General features: G+C 51.0%; 6 protein-coding genes across 6 annotated transcripts; 5 read left to right on the forward strand and 1 right to left on the reverse strand.

Annotated features, from left to right (window-relative positions):
* Positions 1-341: 341 nt before the first annotated feature.
* Positions 342-1,153, forward strand: N7489_004214 (quinone oxidoreductase-like protein 1; the record flags this gene model as incomplete). The annotated part of the gene is made up of 2 exons (XM_056709966.1): positions 342-672; positions 771-1,153. Coding segments are annotated over 2 exons (714 nt in total), but the record flags the coding sequence as incomplete, so codon positions are not given.
* A 321-nt stretch (positions 1,154-1,474) lies between these two features.
* N7489_004215 (beta-ketoacyl reductase) lies at positions 1,475-2,878 on the forward strand (the record flags this gene model as incomplete). Its single annotated transcript, XM_056709967.1, has 3 exons — positions 1,475-1,880; positions 1,937-2,440; positions 2,781-2,878. Coding segments are annotated over 3 exons (1,008 nt in total), but the record flags the coding sequence as incomplete, so codon positions are not given.
* Positions 2,879-2,999: 121 nt separating this feature from the next.
* On the forward strand, positions 3,000-3,839 carry N7489_004216 (uncharacterized protein; the record flags this gene model as incomplete). Its single annotated transcript, XM_056709968.1, has 1 exon — positions 3,000-3,839. One exon carries the CDS (start codon positions 3,000-3,002, stop codon positions 3,837-3,839), a length of 840 nt encoding a protein of 279 aa, XP_056568389.1.
* A 517-nt stretch (positions 3,840-4,356) lies between these two features.
* N7489_004217 (zinc-binding alcohol dehydrogenase family protein) lies at positions 4,357-5,472 on the reverse strand (the record flags this gene model as incomplete). The annotated part of the gene is made up of 1 exon (XM_056709969.1): positions 4,357-5,472. One exon carries the CDS (start codon positions 5,470-5,472, stop codon positions 4,357-4,359), a length of 1,116 nt encoding a protein of 371 aa, XP_056568390.1.
* A 1,357-nt stretch (positions 5,473-6,829) lies between these two features.
* N7489_004218 (type I polyketide synthase) lies at positions 6,830-14,337 on the forward strand (the record flags this gene model as incomplete). Its single annotated transcript, XM_056709970.1, has 9 exons — positions 6,830-7,033; positions 7,093-7,237; positions 7,296-7,564; positions 7,622-7,984; positions 8,049-8,976; positions 9,053-10,674; positions 10,808-13,396; positions 13,454-14,123; positions 14,186-14,337. 9 exons carry the CDS (start codon positions 6,830-6,832, stop codon positions 14,335-14,337), a joined length of 6,942 nt encoding a protein of 2,313 aa, XP_056568391.1.
* A 1,362-nt stretch (positions 14,338-15,699) lies between these two features.
* N7489_004219 (uncharacterized protein) lies at positions 15,700-17,367 on the forward strand (the record flags this gene model as incomplete). Its single annotated transcript, XM_056709971.1, has 1 exon — positions 15,700-17,367. One exon carries the CDS (start codon positions 15,700-15,702, stop codon positions 17,365-17,367), a length of 1,668 nt encoding a protein of 555 aa, XP_056568392.1.
* Positions 17,368-18,323: the final 956 nt, after the last annotated feature.

Raw genomic sequence — 18,323 nt, forward strand, 5'->3', positions numbered from 1 at the left:
ACGCTGTTTTATAATCTATTGTACTTATTTCCTCAGCCAATTAAAGGGTCGTGTCAAAGGTTTGAAACTAGTTTGTTTGGCATCCATCTGAATCTGGCTTACGGAATCTTAATATAGCGCAGGATCTTGATATTCACGGGCTTGTTGGTATCGCTCGCAGATGATAATTTCGGAGAACATCCCTTTCCTATGCTAACATACCCCTTCAGGATGCTTCCTACCTCATAGGTCATTCTTTACATAACACTTGAACAGCCGTATCTGGCATTCTCCATGTCATCCTGCCCCCGGCATCTCACACCTTATATTATGGGGCGTATAGTGAAAGTCTGATTACCTAGGAGCGGCACGGTATTCTCCAGGTCGCTCGGATCTTTGACAATTTCGAGGGAAATGAGGGCGTGCGCCGTTGCCTAGAGGACTCCGTTTGTGTCGAGCGGCTGGGGGAGCAAGAGAGACCCCTAAGGCTCACTATTATGAAGCTAGGACTTATGGACACTTTGACGTCCATCGAGGATGACCGCATGAAAGATACACGTGGAGACACAGACATCGAGGTTGATATTAAAGCAACTGGTGTCAGTGTCAACTTTAAAGACATCATGGCGGCTATGGGCCTAGTCGAAGTCTCCCTCATCGGTCAAGAAGCTATCGGTATCGTCACGGCCACTGGTAGTGCAGCAGCCTCACATTCAAACCCGGCGACCGGGTGACGCTTCTCTGGGAGGGCATGTATGCCACTAAGCTCCGCATCGATCACCCTCTTGCAGTGCGTATGCCCTCCGTGTCTTCCGAAGAAGTTGCCGCTCTACCCATGGTCCACACTACCGCCTACCACGCGCTCGCCAACGTCGCCAAACTGCGCCCTGGCCAATCCGTCCACGTCCACGCTGCTGCCGGCGGTGTCGGTCAAGCTGCACTGCATCTAGCTGCTCACTTAGGCCTAGTGGCCTATGCGACCGTTGGTAGCGAGCATAAGCGGCGTCTCCTGGTGGAGAGGTACAACGTGCCAGAAGCACATATCTTCCACTCCCGTGACACTAACTTCGCCAAAGCTATCAAGCGCATTGCGGGCGTCCGCGGCATCGACTGTGCTCAACTCCTTGTTGGACGAATTGCTCCGTGTCTCATGGACGTGTCCCGCGCCCTTTGACTCGTTCGTCGAGATCGGTCTGCGCAATATCACGAACAACATACGTCCGTTCAGCCGTAGCACAACCTTCGCATAGTAAATTCCTTCGGCGCCGAGGGTCTTGATGCGCTGGGGCAGATCCTATCGGACGCCTTTGCCCTTGTACGTAAGGGTATTCTGGGCACAGCGTGACAGTGTAACGTGTGGCGGAGCTTGAGACTGCTTTCCGTACCATACACAGGGCAAGCATCGTGGGGAACTCGTCCTCTCGGTTGGAGATGATGCTCGGGCACACGTACTCTGCAAAGCTATCAAGACAGTCTGAGTCTCAATCTCAACAGCATCTATCTCTTCGTCGGCGGTCTCGGTGGCCTCGGACGCAGTTTCGCGCGTGAATTTGTTGCCTGTGGAGCCCGACACATCGCATTCATATCTCGCTCGGGTGACTCCAGTGCAGATGCCAAAATCACAGTCCAGGCCCTCACCACCTTCGTGGCCGTTACCAAAGCCTACCGTGCATGGGTAGCAGATATAGCAGATGAACCTGCCTTCCCCTCCGCCATGCAAGAATGCGCCACCGACTTCCCGCCCACCGCGGGTGTGGTGCAAATCGCTATGATTCTGCGCGACACTCTCTTCGAGAAAATCTCTTACACGGATTGGACTGAACCCATGCGGCCCAAGGTCCAAGGCCCACTCAATCTACACTTGCCCGCCACCGTAGTAGTCAAGGTGGCGGTTGACCTCGGTATCATGCGCGACTAGCCGGGCAAGGCACAAACGGCAGACTCGCTCACTCGGAAGCCATCCTGGGCATCCGCGAAAAGCCCTCCCACGCGCTGATGAAGAGCCTGATCAACAGCAAGTGGAAAGGAGACTCGTATCCTGCGCAGGTATGTACCGGCCTCGGGACGGCAGATGTCATGGCACGGTTCGGATTAGAGCGGTCGGAGCATTTCGGTGACCCGCGATTTGGCCCACTGAATGTGTTGAGTTACATCTTCGTCCTCGTCCCAGACACCTCATCCGCTGCATCATCACCCTACACACGTCTCGCTGCCGCTTCCGCCCTCGATGAAGCCGTGTCCATTATTACGGATGCACTCGTACACAAGACGGCGGGTATCCTGCAGATACCCTTGTATGAGGTGGATCCCGATAGGCCGATGTACCGCTATGAAGTGGATTCGCTGGTGGCACTGGAGGTCCGCAATTGGATCACTAGAGAGCTGCAGGCGAATATGGCACTGTTGAAGATTCTGGCGGCGGAGCCAATGAAAATGTTTGCGGGGAAGATTGCGGAGCAGAGTAAGTTAGTTACAGGTAGAAAGTAGAAATGGCAGTGAGAGACTAATTGATGGAAGAACAAGAATATCCGAGGTAGACTTGAATACAGCTTTGACGCGACCGGGGGTGATTAGGGTGAGTGCGCAATACCTCGGTTGGTGTCTATAGCGCACTCATCCATTTCTCTACAGGCGACAATTAATGGTGTATTTTACCACATTCTCTCTCTTCATGCCAATTATCGATGCCCCTCTCAATACCGTATGTAAGTATATCTGTTCTCCTCTTTAGACCTAATTAGCTTCAAATAGCAGTTGACCAATTTCAGAATATAACATCAAACCCGGATAATTGTATGAAGACGGCCAATGGCAGTCGGCCGGCACCGTCGGTCTGAACCGAAGCAACTCGGTCACCGCCGGGAATTCCCCGTGGATCGATGATAAGGCCAGCATTTAAATGTGCGGGGAAGAACTTTACATTCTCAATTGCTTCTCAATTCCTCAATTGGACCTCTCTGACAATACTCCTTCCAAAAAGTATAGAAAGAAGCCCATATCACATCTGCAAAACCCCCACCATGGGTAACGACCAGAAGCTCGGTGCCTACTATGCACCCAAAGGCGGATTGCCACCCCAAACACAGATCCTCACCGACCGTGCCATGTTCACCGAAGCATACGCGGTAATCCCGAAGGGCACATTCAGCGACATCGTGACGAGCTTCCTGCCCTTCTGGGACAAGACACGGTTATGGGTGATTGCCCGTCCGTTATCGGGCTTTGCCGAAACATTTTCCCAATACATCATGGAAGTGCAACCGGGGGGCGGCAGCGACCGCGGCGAAACAGACGACAGTGCACAAGGTGTCGTGTTTGTCGTCGAGGGCGAAGTGACAATTACCCTGGGAAGCCAGAAACACACACTTGCCGAGGGCGGCTATGCCTATCTACCACCGAAGAGCGGCTGGACCCTGCGCAACACAGGCGCGACCACCGCCCGTTTCCATTGGATACGCAAGGCCTACGAATATGTCGAGGGACTCGATAAGCCTGAGCCGCTTTTCCTCAATGAAAAGGATATTCCGCCCACGCCCATGCCGAACACCAATGGTGCTTGGGCGACTACTCGATTCGTTGACCCGAGCGATCTGCGCCACGATATGCATGTCACCATTGTCACCTTCGAGCCCGGCGGTCTTATCCCCTTCGCTGAAACTCATGTCATGGAACATGGGCTTTATGTACTAGAAGGTAAAGCCGTGTACAGGCTCAATCAGGACTGGGTGGAGGTGGAAGCGGGTGATTTCATGTGGTTGCGCGCCTTTTGTCCGCAGGCCTGTTACGCGGGTGGCCCTGGCAAATTCCGCTACCTGCTCTACAAGGACGTGAACCGTCAGATGAAGTTGTCGCGGCTGTAGTAGCCGAACACTCTGTCAACTTGTAAGCCAATCATATCAGCCCTGGAGGGCCCTTGTCACTGGAGGGGGTTAGTGCGGCCGTCGCATGACCAAGGGTGATCCTCGCACTGATTCGCACCTCTCTCAGCCGCGGTGGCACAACGCTGAAGTGGCTCTCACCCAGGCGCCACCCCGGTGGCATCCAACTACTGGCGGCAGATAAGCCACACGCCGGTGAGTTAGTAGTTGGGATGTGTTACGACGCCAGTGAATACTCACTGTTGTATATGTCTGTGTTTTTTACAATTTAAGAATGTACAAATTAAGCTCAAGTTGCGCCTAATTCTCTTAATCCTCGAGTCAATCACTGATATATATAGTCTGTACTCCGTAATGGTCCCACTACCTCGTTTGAAAGGTCACTACGCAGCACTACGCACATTTTTTATATATACATACATAGTAAAGTTGCCGTAACATCCGGCGCCTTATTGCACATTGATACAAAGTCAAGAACTTCTTTTTATTTTTTAACATTTTACTCGGATTCATCAACCCGATAGACTAGCTTGGAGGCTCGGACTTTACCTTCTCGCAATATCTGAAGGCCGGCCAACGCTCCCGCCAAACCGCCTGGCTTCACCTGATACGGATGAGGATGAATGCGACGCTCCTCGATTAGTTTCTGGGCTAATCCCCACCATTTGACGCCGAATTCAAAGTTAGTGCTATCAGGAGCTCTCTCGTTCGTTCCCATGCGGTACGGCTCTCCTAGGACATCATACGCCATCGAGACATGTGAATCAACATCGTCCCTCGCGGATGCCACATCCAGCAGAGCGTTGTATGAACCACCCGCCGACGAAATGGCCGCACTGCAGATCGCAGCCGATTGTGGCGTAGAGATCGTATCAAGAACAAATTCCAGCGCATCATCAGTATCCTCTCGGATCTGCTCGCCCACCAGTGGATCGTGGTAATCAAAGACCGCGTCGGCCCCAAGCTCAAACATGAAGCTGCGGTTGGCTTCGGAGCACGTCGTGACAACGCGCAGTCCCGAGAATTTCGCCAATTGGATCGCAAGTGTACCAGTAGCCGTTGCCCCTCCATAGATGAGGATATTTGTGTCGTCGGACTCGCTGTCCTGGTCGCCGGGGAAGGGCAATCCCATGCTCTGGTAAAGATTCTGACCAACGGTTGTCAAACCAACGCCAAAGGTGGCTGCCGCTTCGAAGCTCATGGACTCGGGTATCAATATTTGGAGATCGCCCTTCGCAATCACGTACTGAGCAAAGGCGCCGCCATTGTTACGAACGGCGTTGCTGCCGTGTACGAACCCGGCTACTCGGTCGCCTTTTTTGAATGCCTTTTTGACGCGTGGCCCCACGGCTTCTACTATTCCAGAATAGTCGCAGCCCACGGTGGCCCCCGTACAGGGTACAAAATCAATATGACGCCAGTCCGTTGGATTCAAGGCGACTTTGTACCTGGTTAGTCCAGCTGCTGATGAAAGGTGGGGTGAAGAAGAGCACAAGGAGAATATACCTGCTTTTGTTTTGACGAGAATGTAGTCATCCGGTACCTCGGGGAGGGGGACATCTTCCAGCGTCGCGCGGCCTGGTCCTTGGACCACAATGGCGCTTTGGGTGGCCATTCTCGACAGGTGTCGCGGCGCGGGCGGGATGAAGGATGCGAGAGGTGGGGTACAGCTTGAATGCACCTCGGTAAATCGTTTAAATGGGAAGTCAGGGGTCGCGAAAGCGATGGTAGATTATTGTACTTCGTAGGGAATTCTCCGTGGGTGGGCTGGGATTACTCCGTAGAGTAATTCAGGATTGCGGGCGAGATTGAACTATTGAAGAGCTCAGACAAAGTATGGCCTTTTTTTTGCCGCGCGATAATCTGGCTAGCTAGCGTTGACCACTGCGTACTCCGTACTCCGTACTCCATAGAGGGATAGCTTCTGAGATCGGCGAAAGGCAGGCAAAATGTGCTCCATATGTAGGTGATCTGCATGAAGAGGGGCAGGCAAGTTGTTAGTAGCTTCAATAAAGTCAATTACAATCACAATGTGCTCCGCAGCCCAGCTGGGCTGATCTCATCTTGAAATTGAGATCGGGGACCACGCCAGTAATGCCCCCCAGTCACAACAGTCAAATGCCACACGGGATTGTGATATTGATAGTTAAAGAGGTAGCCCTCCTCGCCTAGACAAGATTCTGGAAAATACATCCATGTCCGGAGTAAGGGAAACACAAGCAAGTACCCGGGGGGTCCGTAAGGTGGAACTTGTCTCAAATAGGGGGCTGGGAGAGGAAAGTGACTCCACTGCGGGAGAGGAAAAACAATAAGGAAAAAAAGGAAAAGGAAAAGAGGAAAAGAGGAAAACAGGGGATCTTCACATTGGCTTGTTGGAATCGACTGGAGTGGAGACTTGAAGCTTCGCCTGGAAATACCGTGACCGATACTCGTATCGTCTCGTAACATTTCCATTCTCCCTGGCCCATCTTGAAGATCCAGTTCGTTGATCGATGGAATCTCCACTTGACAGCATTTTCATAATCTGAACGGAGTAATCTGCGCCTCAGGGGTAAGCAGACAACCTTCAGGAAAGTATGGGACAGTCTGGTATTGGAGCAAGTATATTATATGGAGAATGAGATCCAACTGCATTAGCCACATCTATATTCTAGGCATTTATTTCCAGGGGAACATGGACTCAACAAGCCAGAATCCAGACGTAATCCGAGCTCCGACATAAATGACCAAAGTACATCATCCATAGCGCTCTTCCATGAGATCAGGTCTCCACTACATCTCCGCTTGAACAGCCAGTAAAATATGCATGTGAATATGCGACTTTACGCATTAATGAGATTAGCGTCCAGGAGTCATGACCACTTCCATGGCAATTAGGACGGGGACTTGCCGGAATGCATGACATCGACTATAATACCCCACAGCATCCCTTCTCTGTAATCTGGCCCCAAACTTATCCTCAACTCCATACCATGCCTGGCCGACCGACTTCCGCCCCTACCGAGATGGAGGGAATTGCAGTCATTGGAATGGGCTGTCGCTTCTCCGGAGGAGCGACCTCCGTTGAGAACTTCTGGCAGATGTTATGCGACGGACGCACTGGGCATGGAACGGTCCCTACGAGCCGATATGAAGCTTCGGCCTGGCACCACCCCAGCCATGAGCGCAAAGGAGCGGTATGAATAACTCAATTGGACGTTATTTTATTATTCTAACAAGATCATGGGATGATTAGATCAATCATGATAGCGGATTCTTTTTGCAGGAAGATCCATCACGATTTGATGCTCCCTTTTTCTCTATCACAGCCAAAGAAGCGGCGGGCATGGACCCAGCACAGCGTTTGTTGCTTGAAGTCGCATATGAAACATTTGAAAACAGTAAGATGAGCGAGATCCAGACCATGGAAAACCAGTCACGCTAAAATGGGCAAAATAGGTGGAATACCAATAGACACACTTCCAGGGAGTAACACGGCAGTGTACTCCGGCTCAATGACCAATGATTATGAGCTATTATCGACAAGAGACATCTACGATATGCCTCACAACTCAGCTACTGGTAATGGAAGGACTATGCTGGCAAATCGTTTGTCCTGGTTCTTCGATCTTCAAGGCCCGAGTATCATGATGGATACTGCCTGTTCCTCCAGTTTGACAGCGGTCCATTTAGCAGCCCAATCCCTGCGATCTGGAGAATGCGGAATGGTGAGTACTATAAGCTAGATATCTGTTTAGGACACGGACTAAACATGCTTGTGGCAGGCTTTGGTAACTGGAGCCAGTCTCATCTTGCACCCTAATTTCACACAAAGACTCTCCTACATGCACATGATGAGTGCAGACGGGATAAGCCATTCATTTGATGAGTCTGCAAATGGATATGGTCGAGGAGAAGGTATCGGTGCTGTACTTTTGAAGCCCCTCAGCGCCGCATTGGCCGATGGAGATAATATTCGAGCCGTCATCCGCGGCACAGGAATCAATCAGGACGGTCGTACACCCGGAATTACTCTGCCCAGTCCTACGTCTCAAGCCAACCTGATTCGTTCGGTTTATGAGCGCCATGGCATCTCAATGAGAGATACTTCCTACTTTGAAGCCCATGGCACTGGAACTCCGGTCGGGGTAAGCGAAACAACTCTATTGATTACCACTCGAGAACTCGTTTTATTAACTTGATAATGGACAGGATCCCACGGAACTGTCTGCTGTCGGAGCCACTCTGGGCCAGGCACGAACACCGACTGATGAGCCAATATACGTAGGCTCAGTGAAGACAAATTTTGGTCACACCGAAGGAGCCGCAGGAGTGGCTAGCTTGATCAAAGTCGTCCTATGTTTAGAAAAGGGCATGCTGGTGCCAAACGCCGGCTTCAAGAACATCAATCCCAAGATCCGACTCGACGATTGGCGTTTACGTCTAAGCGACAAAACGATGCCCTGGCCGGACCATCTTCCACAGCGAGCTAGTATCAACTCATTTGGATTCGGTGGATCAAATGCGCACCTAATTCTCGAAAGCACCAAAGAGGCCCTCGGGGGTAATGCTGAAGACAAGGAACCGGCCCCTCACGTGGTTGTGTTTTCTACGTTTGATCAAGCTGGCATTGAACGGGCCAGTCAAAATTGGAGCACATTCCTTCAACGTCAGCAGAAGACCGAACAGGAGATTCCACTAAAAGACCTAGCCCATACGATGCTGACACGCCGATCGCAGTTAGGCTTCCGCAGCTTCGCGGTTGCTAACTCACAAGACCAGCTGCAGACCATCTTAGACAAGGGACTCCCCAAGTTCCCTCGAGCTAGTCGCAAAGCTCAAACGAGACTTGCCTTTGTGTTCACAGGTCAGGGTGGCCAGTGGGCTGGAATGGGTCGAGAGCTTTTGAGAATTTCTACTTTCAGGGAAAGCATAGCACGATCACAAGACATTCTCTCGTCCCTGGGATGTCCCTTTGATATGGTGGAGGAGATCAAGGCTGAGGCAAAGGACAGCCAAATAAACCGACCCGATCGCAGCCAGCCTATCACCTGCGCGTTGCAGATTGCATTGGTTGATCTTTTGGCCAGTTGGTCGGTTTATCCCAATGCAGTGGTCGGTCATTCTAGCGGTGAAATTGGTATGAACTACCCATTCTTCGGTCTCGCAAAAAGCATCCATTGGTGAATAATAACTGACTTATTTGAAACACATAGCCGCTGGATATGCTGCTGGGTATCTTTCTCGTGAAGACGCTATGCGAGTCGCCTGGTTCCGCGGTTTCTTTTCACAACAGATTGCTCAGAGTGACAGACGAGGAGGTATGCTCGCTACTGGTATTTCCGCAGCGGACGCACAGAAGTACCTTGAGGAGTTGCCCCCACGTTCGGTTGTGGTTGCCTGCGTCAATAGTCCTGCCAGTACAACCCTTTCGGGTGATGTGGACTTGATTGATAAGCTTGAGGCAAGATTACAACAGGATGGTCACTTTGCCCGCAAACTGCGCATTGATACAGCCTATCATTCTCCTCACATGGAGGACCTCGTTGAAGTGGTAGGTAATGCCATCAATTGTATCAAGCCAGAAGATCGATACAGTGGCTCAATTCCCATGCTTTCATCGGTCACCAAAGAGCGTGTCTATCCCGCCGAGCTTGGTGGATCATACTGGGTGCGCAACATGATCAGCTCAGTTGAGTTCACAGCCGCGGTCTCACAGCTCGCAAATTTGAGCGAGTCTATCAAGTCTCGCCGCCGGCCGGTTCCAATTAAATGGACTGCATTGGTTGAAATCGGCCCACACGCCGTCTTGAAGGGACCTGTCACTCAGATTCTGCAATCCGTCAACCCAAGTATGGCATCGTTGCCTTATTATTCACTGGTTTCGCGGAACCAACACGCTTTGCGAACCGCCTTGGAAGTTGCCGGTTCTCTTTGGAGCACAGGCCATACAGTGGACCTTGCTGCAGTTAACAGTAGTGTTGACACTACAAGCCCAAAAATGGTTGCTGATTTGCCTTCTTATCCCTGGAATCACCAAACGTCCTTCTGGCACGAGCCAGTAGAGACAGCGCAATTGAGACAACGAAAGCATCCCCGTCATGACATTTTGGGAGCTGCCGTGGATTATCAAAATGCTTTGGAGCCACGGTGGAGAAACTTCCTGCGACTCTCGGAGAATCCATGGATGGCTGATCATGTTGTCGCCGGATCGATCGTATTCCCAGCTGCGGGCATGTTGGTGATGGCTACAGAGGCAGCGCGGCAACTAGCTGATGACCAGGCCAACATCAAGGGAATAGAATTCCAAGACCTCCGTTTCATGCGAGGAGTGGTTATTCCGGACGAAGAGCGAGGCTTGGAAACTCTCCTTCAAGTTTCTCCTCATCCAGGAATGCCCGGTTGGTATCAATTCGGAATTTTCTCACTTCCCTCCGGGGGTGCCTGGATTCAACACGCGAAGGGTGCATTCATTGCGCGGTACGAGAACCGAGACAATGATGAGCACAATGCAAATTGGGAAGCAGCATTGGAGCGCATCAAGAATACCCAAACAGTCGCCAAAATGGCTGATGTTAGGCAATCACGTGAATGGTTGTCTCACACAGGAGGACTCACTGTAGGACCGGCCTTCCAGACAATCACCGGTGTGTCCTTCTGCGATGCAGAGCCTCGTCTCTGGCTATCTGGTGTAGTCACAGACACCAAACAATCAATGCCTTTCGAAAAGGAGTCACCCAGTTTCATCCACCCCACAACTCTTGATTGTCTCTTCCAGTCTGCCCTTTTGTCTTGCTCCGATGCACTATCTAACAACAACGCGAATATCCCTGTCGGAGTGGACAATATCTACATCTCCAACGCCTTCCAACCCCAAGCAGGGGGAGCAATTTGTTGTCCACACAGAGACTAAGTGGCGAGATGGAAAATCTCGATCCCACTGTATTGCGTCGGACCCCTCCTGGTCACAGCCCTGGATTACGTTTGAAGGCGTTCATCTCGGTCGTCTTCCCTTCAACCCCAATTCTCAAAAGAAAGAGGAAGCAACCTCAGAAAGCCGATACTCGTCGATTGTTTGGGATGAACACCTGGAGTCGCCGCTTGTCACTAACCAAATCCATGATGGAAACAAGAAGATGGCCGTGCAAGCAAGCCGTCTTCAGCTGACAGACTGGATCAAGAGACTGTGCCATACCAATGGGGATGCCAAGGCGCTCATCACTACTTCGGAAGCATCAAACTCCTGGATCGAAAACCTCCAAGAGCTAATCTCAAGTGCCGGAAAGCGACCTTGCCTCGGAAAGGTCACTATCGCTTCATGCGGGCCCAATGACCAAGTGAATGGCATCACTCCCGCAGAGAACTCTCTCCCGGGTACTCAGCTGATGCCCCTCGCTACGCTTGCCGAACTACCATCTTCATCGCTCGCTCAGGAGAAATATGATTTGGTCGTCATCGATGAGCCCAGGCTGTGGGAGGATAAATTAACCCAAGTTATTCTCTCGTGTCTGTCCAGCATTCTTGAACATGGAGGTTTAGCTGCAATGCGCGTGTCTGATACCGACCTGGACTCAGCAGCGGAGAAGTTGCAGCGCGTCGACGGCCTCGAAATTCACAGCACGACCCAAGATGGCAAGTTTATCATCGCACGCAGGACGCCAGTCTCGTGGACAACGGACTCTGAAATCTATGTCTTGAGTCCAGCAGATAATTCCAACTCATTCCCTGTTTTCGAGCACCTCGAGAAGATCTTTGCCACCCATAACGTTCGCCTGGTGCCTGTTGGATTGGAACAGGTGGCTACGCTAGCAGGAAAAACCGTGATTTCGTTGCTTGATTTGGCAGCTCCCTGGGTGGCCGGTTGGACGGAAAATGACCTGGAACGTCTTCGAGAGCTGATCCGAGTTCAATACGTCCTTTGGGTGTCGCCGTGCTGGAGCCAAGGCGCTGTTGATAATATCGGCTCCGGCGCCACAGGTGGTCTTTTGCGAACACTTCGCAATGAGCAGTGGAACACGACAATTCCACACCTATTGGTGGATGTGGAAGATATGGAAGACAAATTTGGACTGGCCTGTGGCATTCTCCAAGTCATGCAGCTCACGACGCAGGAGAGTGCACGTCGGCCAGACTTGGAGTATCGTCTAGCAAACGGTCGGCTGTTAGTCCCGCGAGTCCTTGAGACCCCAGCGGTGGATGAGGCCATGCACACTCTGGTGAACGGCCCCAGGCCCGTAATGTCGGACCTAACACTTGACCCAAGACCCCTCGAGTTGAAGTTCCAGGACGCAGACAACGCACGCTGGGAGGAACAGCAACTCTCTGAAGAGCAACTTCGGCCAGACCACACTGAGATCAAGGTTGAGATGGCCACTATCTTTGATTTACATGGTGAACAGGGAAAGACACCAGAGACAGCTCTTCCAATGTTCGAAATTGTTGGAACGGTAACTCGTATCGGATCTGATGTGCACGACTCGGCTGTTGGCGATAAAGTGTTAACATTGGCATCGGCGAATTCGGGACTCTCGACAACAATGCGTGTCTCGGAAAGTGACACTATCCGGATTCCTGCAAACACCGACGCGACAAAGGCGATATCAACTCCTCTCGCATACCTCAACGCTTATCAAATTCTCACCCAGGTCGGTCGCCTCAGCTCAAGTTCCTCGGTGCTGTTGGTTGGGTCGGTCAATCAGACTCTCCAGGCCATGATAGATTATGCCCTTGCCATGAATATGCAAGTCATCGTGGCAACTGATTCACTGGATAGCACAGAAAGCCTTCGCTCTCGCTACCCAGTATTGGCGGACCGAATTCTGGGCGTTCAAGGTAGCCTGGAAACGAGCGTGTCCAGGCTGACGAATGGATGTGGTGTTGACGCCACCATTTGCTTCCTTGGTGGGTATGCGGGTCGGAATGCTGCGAGATGTCTGGTCCAAGGTGGACAGTACATTAATCTGTCTAGCGAGATGAAGTTGAGTGCTCTTCCAGAGAGCTTCGTCGACAGTGGCTGCACGTTCTCTTCGCCGCGACTGCAGAAGGCATTCTCAGAGAAGCCCGGCAACCTCCATGCTTCACTCCGACATGTGATTGACTTCATGAAGCAGCATCGGATGTTGGACCGTGTGGAATCATATTCCTTGTTCCCTATTTCCGATCTCCAAGGAGCCTTGAAACACTGCAAAGCGACCAACACCCGAGCTATCGTGGACCTTCAGGCTCCTGGGAGAGTCCCCATTGTGCTACCACTGCCAGATCTTACGGGCTTACCAGCAGGAGGCACATACATACTAGCAGGTGGACTGGGCAATCTCGGCCTTGCGCTTGCCGATACCTTGGTGCAGTCTGGTGCTCGTCATTTGGTTTTCCTCGGGAGATCTGGAGGGACTCAACCGAGTCAGCAGCTGGCCCTTGATCAACTTCGCGATCGCGGGTGCTGCATAGATGTACTACGCTGTGACATCTCTCAACAGGGAGACATTGACCACCTGTCATACAAGATTCGCAGCAAAAACTGGACTGTCGCAGGCGTGATTCAGTGTACAACAGTTCTAAGGGTGATTTACTCTCATTCCAGATTTTCATTTAACACTAACTAATTTATCTATTTCCAGGACGCGATGTTCGAGAAGATGACTTTCGATGACTGGACCCAATCCACCCAGTCCAAGATCCGCGGAACACTCAACTTGCACCATCTGTTCTCGGAGAAGGAAGGCTTGACTTTCTTCGTGGCGTTGTCTTCCGTGGCCAGCGTCATTGGTAACATGGGGCAGGCTAACTATTCTGCGGGCAATGGCTTCATTGATGCTCTCATGGAATGGCGACGCAGTCATGGTCTCCCAGGACATTCCATCAACATCGGCCTCGTGCCAGATGCCAGTGGGCTCAGTGACATTGCCGAAGATCAAGAGCAACGCCGTCGCCGATACAAACATCTCGAGGGAACAGAAATCATGACCCATGAGCTCCAGACCTTGCTCAGAGTGATCATCAACAACAAACTTTCCCTTCCGTCTCAGATCATTGCTGGCATGACTGATTCCCTGTCTCGCAGCAATGGCTCTACACCCTGGGTACTCGACCGAAAGTTTGATCACCGGCTTTGTCTCGCTGTTGAGGATACTCAGGATTCTATTCAGACCAGCACCTTGCTTAAGGAGTGTGATTCCATCGACGCTGCGACCGAGATTGTCCTAAACACTCTGAGTGAATATCTAGCGGATGCAATGGCCACAACCGCTGATGCTATCGACTCAGATCTACCATTGTCCGCGCTGGGTGGTACGTTTTTCCGATGATATCATCTTATTTTGATCTTTCACTTGACTAACACTCGCCTCTAGTTGATTCCCTCAAAGCTACAGCTGTCCAAAACTGGGTCTCTCGCGAATTAGGGGCAGAACTGTCCTCCTTCGAATTCCTCGGCTCGCAACCAACCAAGGCGTTAGCGAGGAAAATTGCTTCCACTAGCTCGTTCGTCTCAGTGCCGAGCTGAAGAACTGTCTGACAATCCATACTGAGTATGGGTTAGTTCTCAGCTATCTTGTTTCTATCTTGTTATTTTAGCGCATCTCATTTTTGGCTAGTTTCAATAGTTCTGTATATGTGTTTTATACTTACAATACCGTGTTTTGCGAACGAAATATACCGAATCTTCCTTTTTGCCAAGACTTGCCGTGTTGGGAGCCTCGTGCCGCAAGTGGGTCCCGTCATCAAACTCACATGATAATCCAGCCGTTTATCTTTATCCTTGGGGCGATTCGCATATTGCATGGCGGATAGCCCCGCTGTACAGATTGCAGGATCATGCAGCATGCAATAGTCGTCTTGAGATACATTACAATGTACTTGGGGGGACCAAGCGCGACGAACAGCTTCTCGTCCACGGGTCCACGGGTGGCTCCACTGAACACCGAATTTTGACACATCGGGAACTGGATCGACACTTCTCGATCGGGTTGATCAACAAAAAGACCGAGTTTGGGATCCCGTGGTGCGGGTTGGGGTGGGGACCTCTTGCTCTACACTGTCGAGGCGACGGCCCCCTGAATGAGAACAAGGAACGTGGACTCCGTACGGAGTACTCCGTACCAAGTCGTGGACACGTTGCCCTGTTAACAAACCTTGTGTGCTGCACGGTCTCCCTTGCGGCTGCAGGGATGGTATAATAGGTATGTACAATATACATGCCACTTATGAAGCAAGGTGATGAACCCCGCTTGCTAACTATGTACCTTTTACAGGTTCCACCGCCCATTCCGTCTTTAAATATTGGTTTTGTCTTCTCAGATCTCAATTTTAGGTTGTGTGCCAGCTCGAAGCAAAAAACCCACCTCGATTATGTATATGCACTGTTGGTGGCCGGGTGGTATCGGATCTACTAAGATCGGCGTCTGTCCAATTACATCGACCGAGGTACTCCGAATTTTATCAAGTTTTAACAGAGCCCTAAATGGAAAGGCTTCGAAGTCGCTACACACTGAGGGGCACGGAGTTCTACTCCGTAGGTGGATCTTGGGCTGGACCGTCCACGTTCCCACCTGGTCAAAGCAAGGCGAGCCACTATCGACATGCTACTCCGTACTTTGGACTCGATGGACTCCATATGTCTGTACAACATAGCGTGTCTCCACACCGTGGAGCCCTTCTCATGGATCCATTCCTCTGTTCCTTTGCGAGCTCGGGATCTGTAAGATTCCGCCAGTGAGTTTCCTAGGTAAATCCTCAATCGCACTAAAATGTGTAAGGCGTCTTTTAGTCTTCCACATGAAAAAAAAAAGATTAAATTTCAAATTAAATATCCTGGTCTCCAATTCCTCTCCTTCCTTCTCCCTCTTCCGTCTTTTTACTTCCAGCTATGGCGGACGCTGAAAAGAACGATCTATGCATGCCGGCACCCCCGGCAAAGGCCATTGTCGTAGATCATGACATGCCCACTGGCCCAGATCATGAGCAGACTATTGTCGTAGACCATGACATGGCCATTGCACCAGATTCTGAACAGATCATTGTCATAGACGATGACTTGGCCATTGACCCAGATCTTGAAAAGGTCACTGACAACAACGACGCTTCCAAGGAGACCCCGATCCCACCCAATGGCAACGACTCTTCCGATGTGACTGACCTGGAGGCTCAGCCCACAGAGCCGCGACGGAAGCGATTTGCGCGCTTCAGATATGCCATGTTTACTGTGTATCGACGGCTCTTCACAGTCGTTTTTTGCGCAAATCTCGCGGTTTTTCTCTACGTGATGATCTCTGATCGGCGAATACTGGCACTTGTGAATGCGACAGCTGTAAATTTGGTGGCGTGCGGTCTCGCTCGACACCCGATGATGGTCAATGCCATCTATAGGGCGGTATGCTCGATTCCGCGAAGTGCACCCCTGTCTTTACGCCGCAGATGCGCTAAGGCAGCCCACTATGGCGGTGTTCACAGTGGCTGCGGGACTGCATCTTTGGTGTGGTATATTGGATTTGTTGCCACGGTGTCACAGATCTATTGGACGAATTCTCCCATTAGCACAGTAACCGATGCCAGTTTCTCAGCGGCGCCGATCGCCGTCGCCTATGTCATCCTTGTGCTACTCTTCGTGATGATAGTTGTTGCGTACCCGACCTTCCGCAGGAAAATGCACGATCACTTTGAGCTCACGCACCGATTCACCTCATGGCTGATTCTGGCCCTTTTCGTGGCTCTCGTCATGATATTTGCTCATGAAGTGGGCAGAGCAGAGAAACACTCTCTTGGCCATGCCGTTGTCACTCTTCCGGCATTTTGGTTGTTAATCGTCGCTATCCTCGCTGTCGCACATCCATGGCTACTATTGCGGAGAGTTCCGGTAAAGGCCGAGCCGCTCTCTAAACATGCCGTACGACTATCCTTCGATTTCACCCCAATCAGTTTCGCAAAAGGTGTCCAAGTCTCAAAGCATCCTCTGCGCGACTGGCACAGTTTCGCTGGCTTCCCGGATCCCATTCCAGCTGATGCGAAGCCAGTTGCAAAGAACGCATCCCGCAAGAAGCCCTTTGTCAAGGGCCACGGACATAAGAGGAGCTGGTCCATCGTGGTATCCAAAGCAGGAGATTGGACGGCTGACACCATCCGTGAACCACCAACCCACCTGTGGAAACGAGGGTCGCTGATGCGTGGCGTCGGATACGGTCTACGTATGTTCAATCGCATTATCATAGTCACTACTGGGTCCGGAATAGGACCCTGTCTCGGATTCCTAGGCGACAAAAAGCGGCCCTTAATCAAGGTCATTTGGCAAACACGTGACCCGCTCAAGACTTATGGCCAGGATGTTCTTGATCTCGTTCATCAGATGGGTCCGGACCCGATCATCTTCGATACCAGTCGTGATGGCCGTGTCGACATGCTTCCCGTCGTGCGACAGCAAGTCAAGGAATTCCAAGCGGAGGCTGTCTTTGTGATCAGCAACCCCAAGATGACTCAAAATATTGTGTACGAGTTTGAATCACAAGGGATTCCCGCCTATGGGCCAATCTTCGATTCATGATTCATGAAAAATTGATGTATTTTGCCTTTTTCTTTTATTCGAGCCAGCCACGACATACGATACGACCTACATTTCGGTCTTTAATTTTAGCTATTTATGAGATCTTCGTCTCTTTGTTTATACCAGAATCAGGTCCATCAATGAAAAAGTTTAATAGAATGGATATATTGACTCTTAACCCGTGTACATGCAATTTCATGCGATGCCTTGCCATCACTCTTTCGTATCCAAACCACCTTTAGAAGTGTACGAGGTACACAGTAGAAACGCGGGTATGCCTTCGACTTCCACGGCAGTCTTGAAATCAAGAAGAGTCGCCGCCTGGCCCTGTCTGCTGTGAAGTACGTTATGCATACCACCCTCTTCGCATTAGTTGGCCTCCATGTGCTGGTCCAAGTTCTCCTCATTCTATCACCCTTGGTCTTGATTGTTCTTGCATTTACCTCTTTCAAAAACAGCAACTCCCTGGCTCGAATATTGGCGGCTTGGCCTTTTGAGACCGTGAGACGGAGCAGTGTAATTCCATCAAGAGCAGGTTCGTTGATATCCCTTAGCGGGCGATATGAATCCCAAGAGAAGATTCGTTCTCTTACTTGCGCTTTCCTTATACCTTGGTTTCCGCAGTTTTGGATGCTTCAGTGCCATTTCAGTCGTAGGGCCATGGGTAGAGGAGCCTGTCACCGTCCGTTAAATCTCGGATCATATATTGTATCTCGCGCTTGCGTCTAATGTAAGCTAGGCAAATACTGGCTCCCTCCCAGTCAACATGCCATATACTTTCGAGTCGAGTTCAGCTTGGGGTTTGAGACTGCGTCGTATTGGGCTCTTGTCGTGCACTTAGCTGCTCGTTGGGTTGGCCGGCGTGATGTGGTCAGTGTGTCATCCCCCAGGAAAAAAAAACAAAGGAGATTCTGCGAGAAACCAGACATAAAAGAGTGAAAATATAAAGGCAACAC

Source organism: Penicillium chrysogenum, assembly GCF_028827035.1.
Source record: "Penicillium chrysogenum strain IBT 35668 chromosome Unknown utg000002l_segment0_segment0, whole genome shotgun sequence".
In the NCBI taxonomy this organism is placed as follows: Eukaryota; Fungi; Ascomycota; class Eurotiomycetes; order Eurotiales; family Aspergillaceae; genus Penicillium; species Penicillium chrysogenum.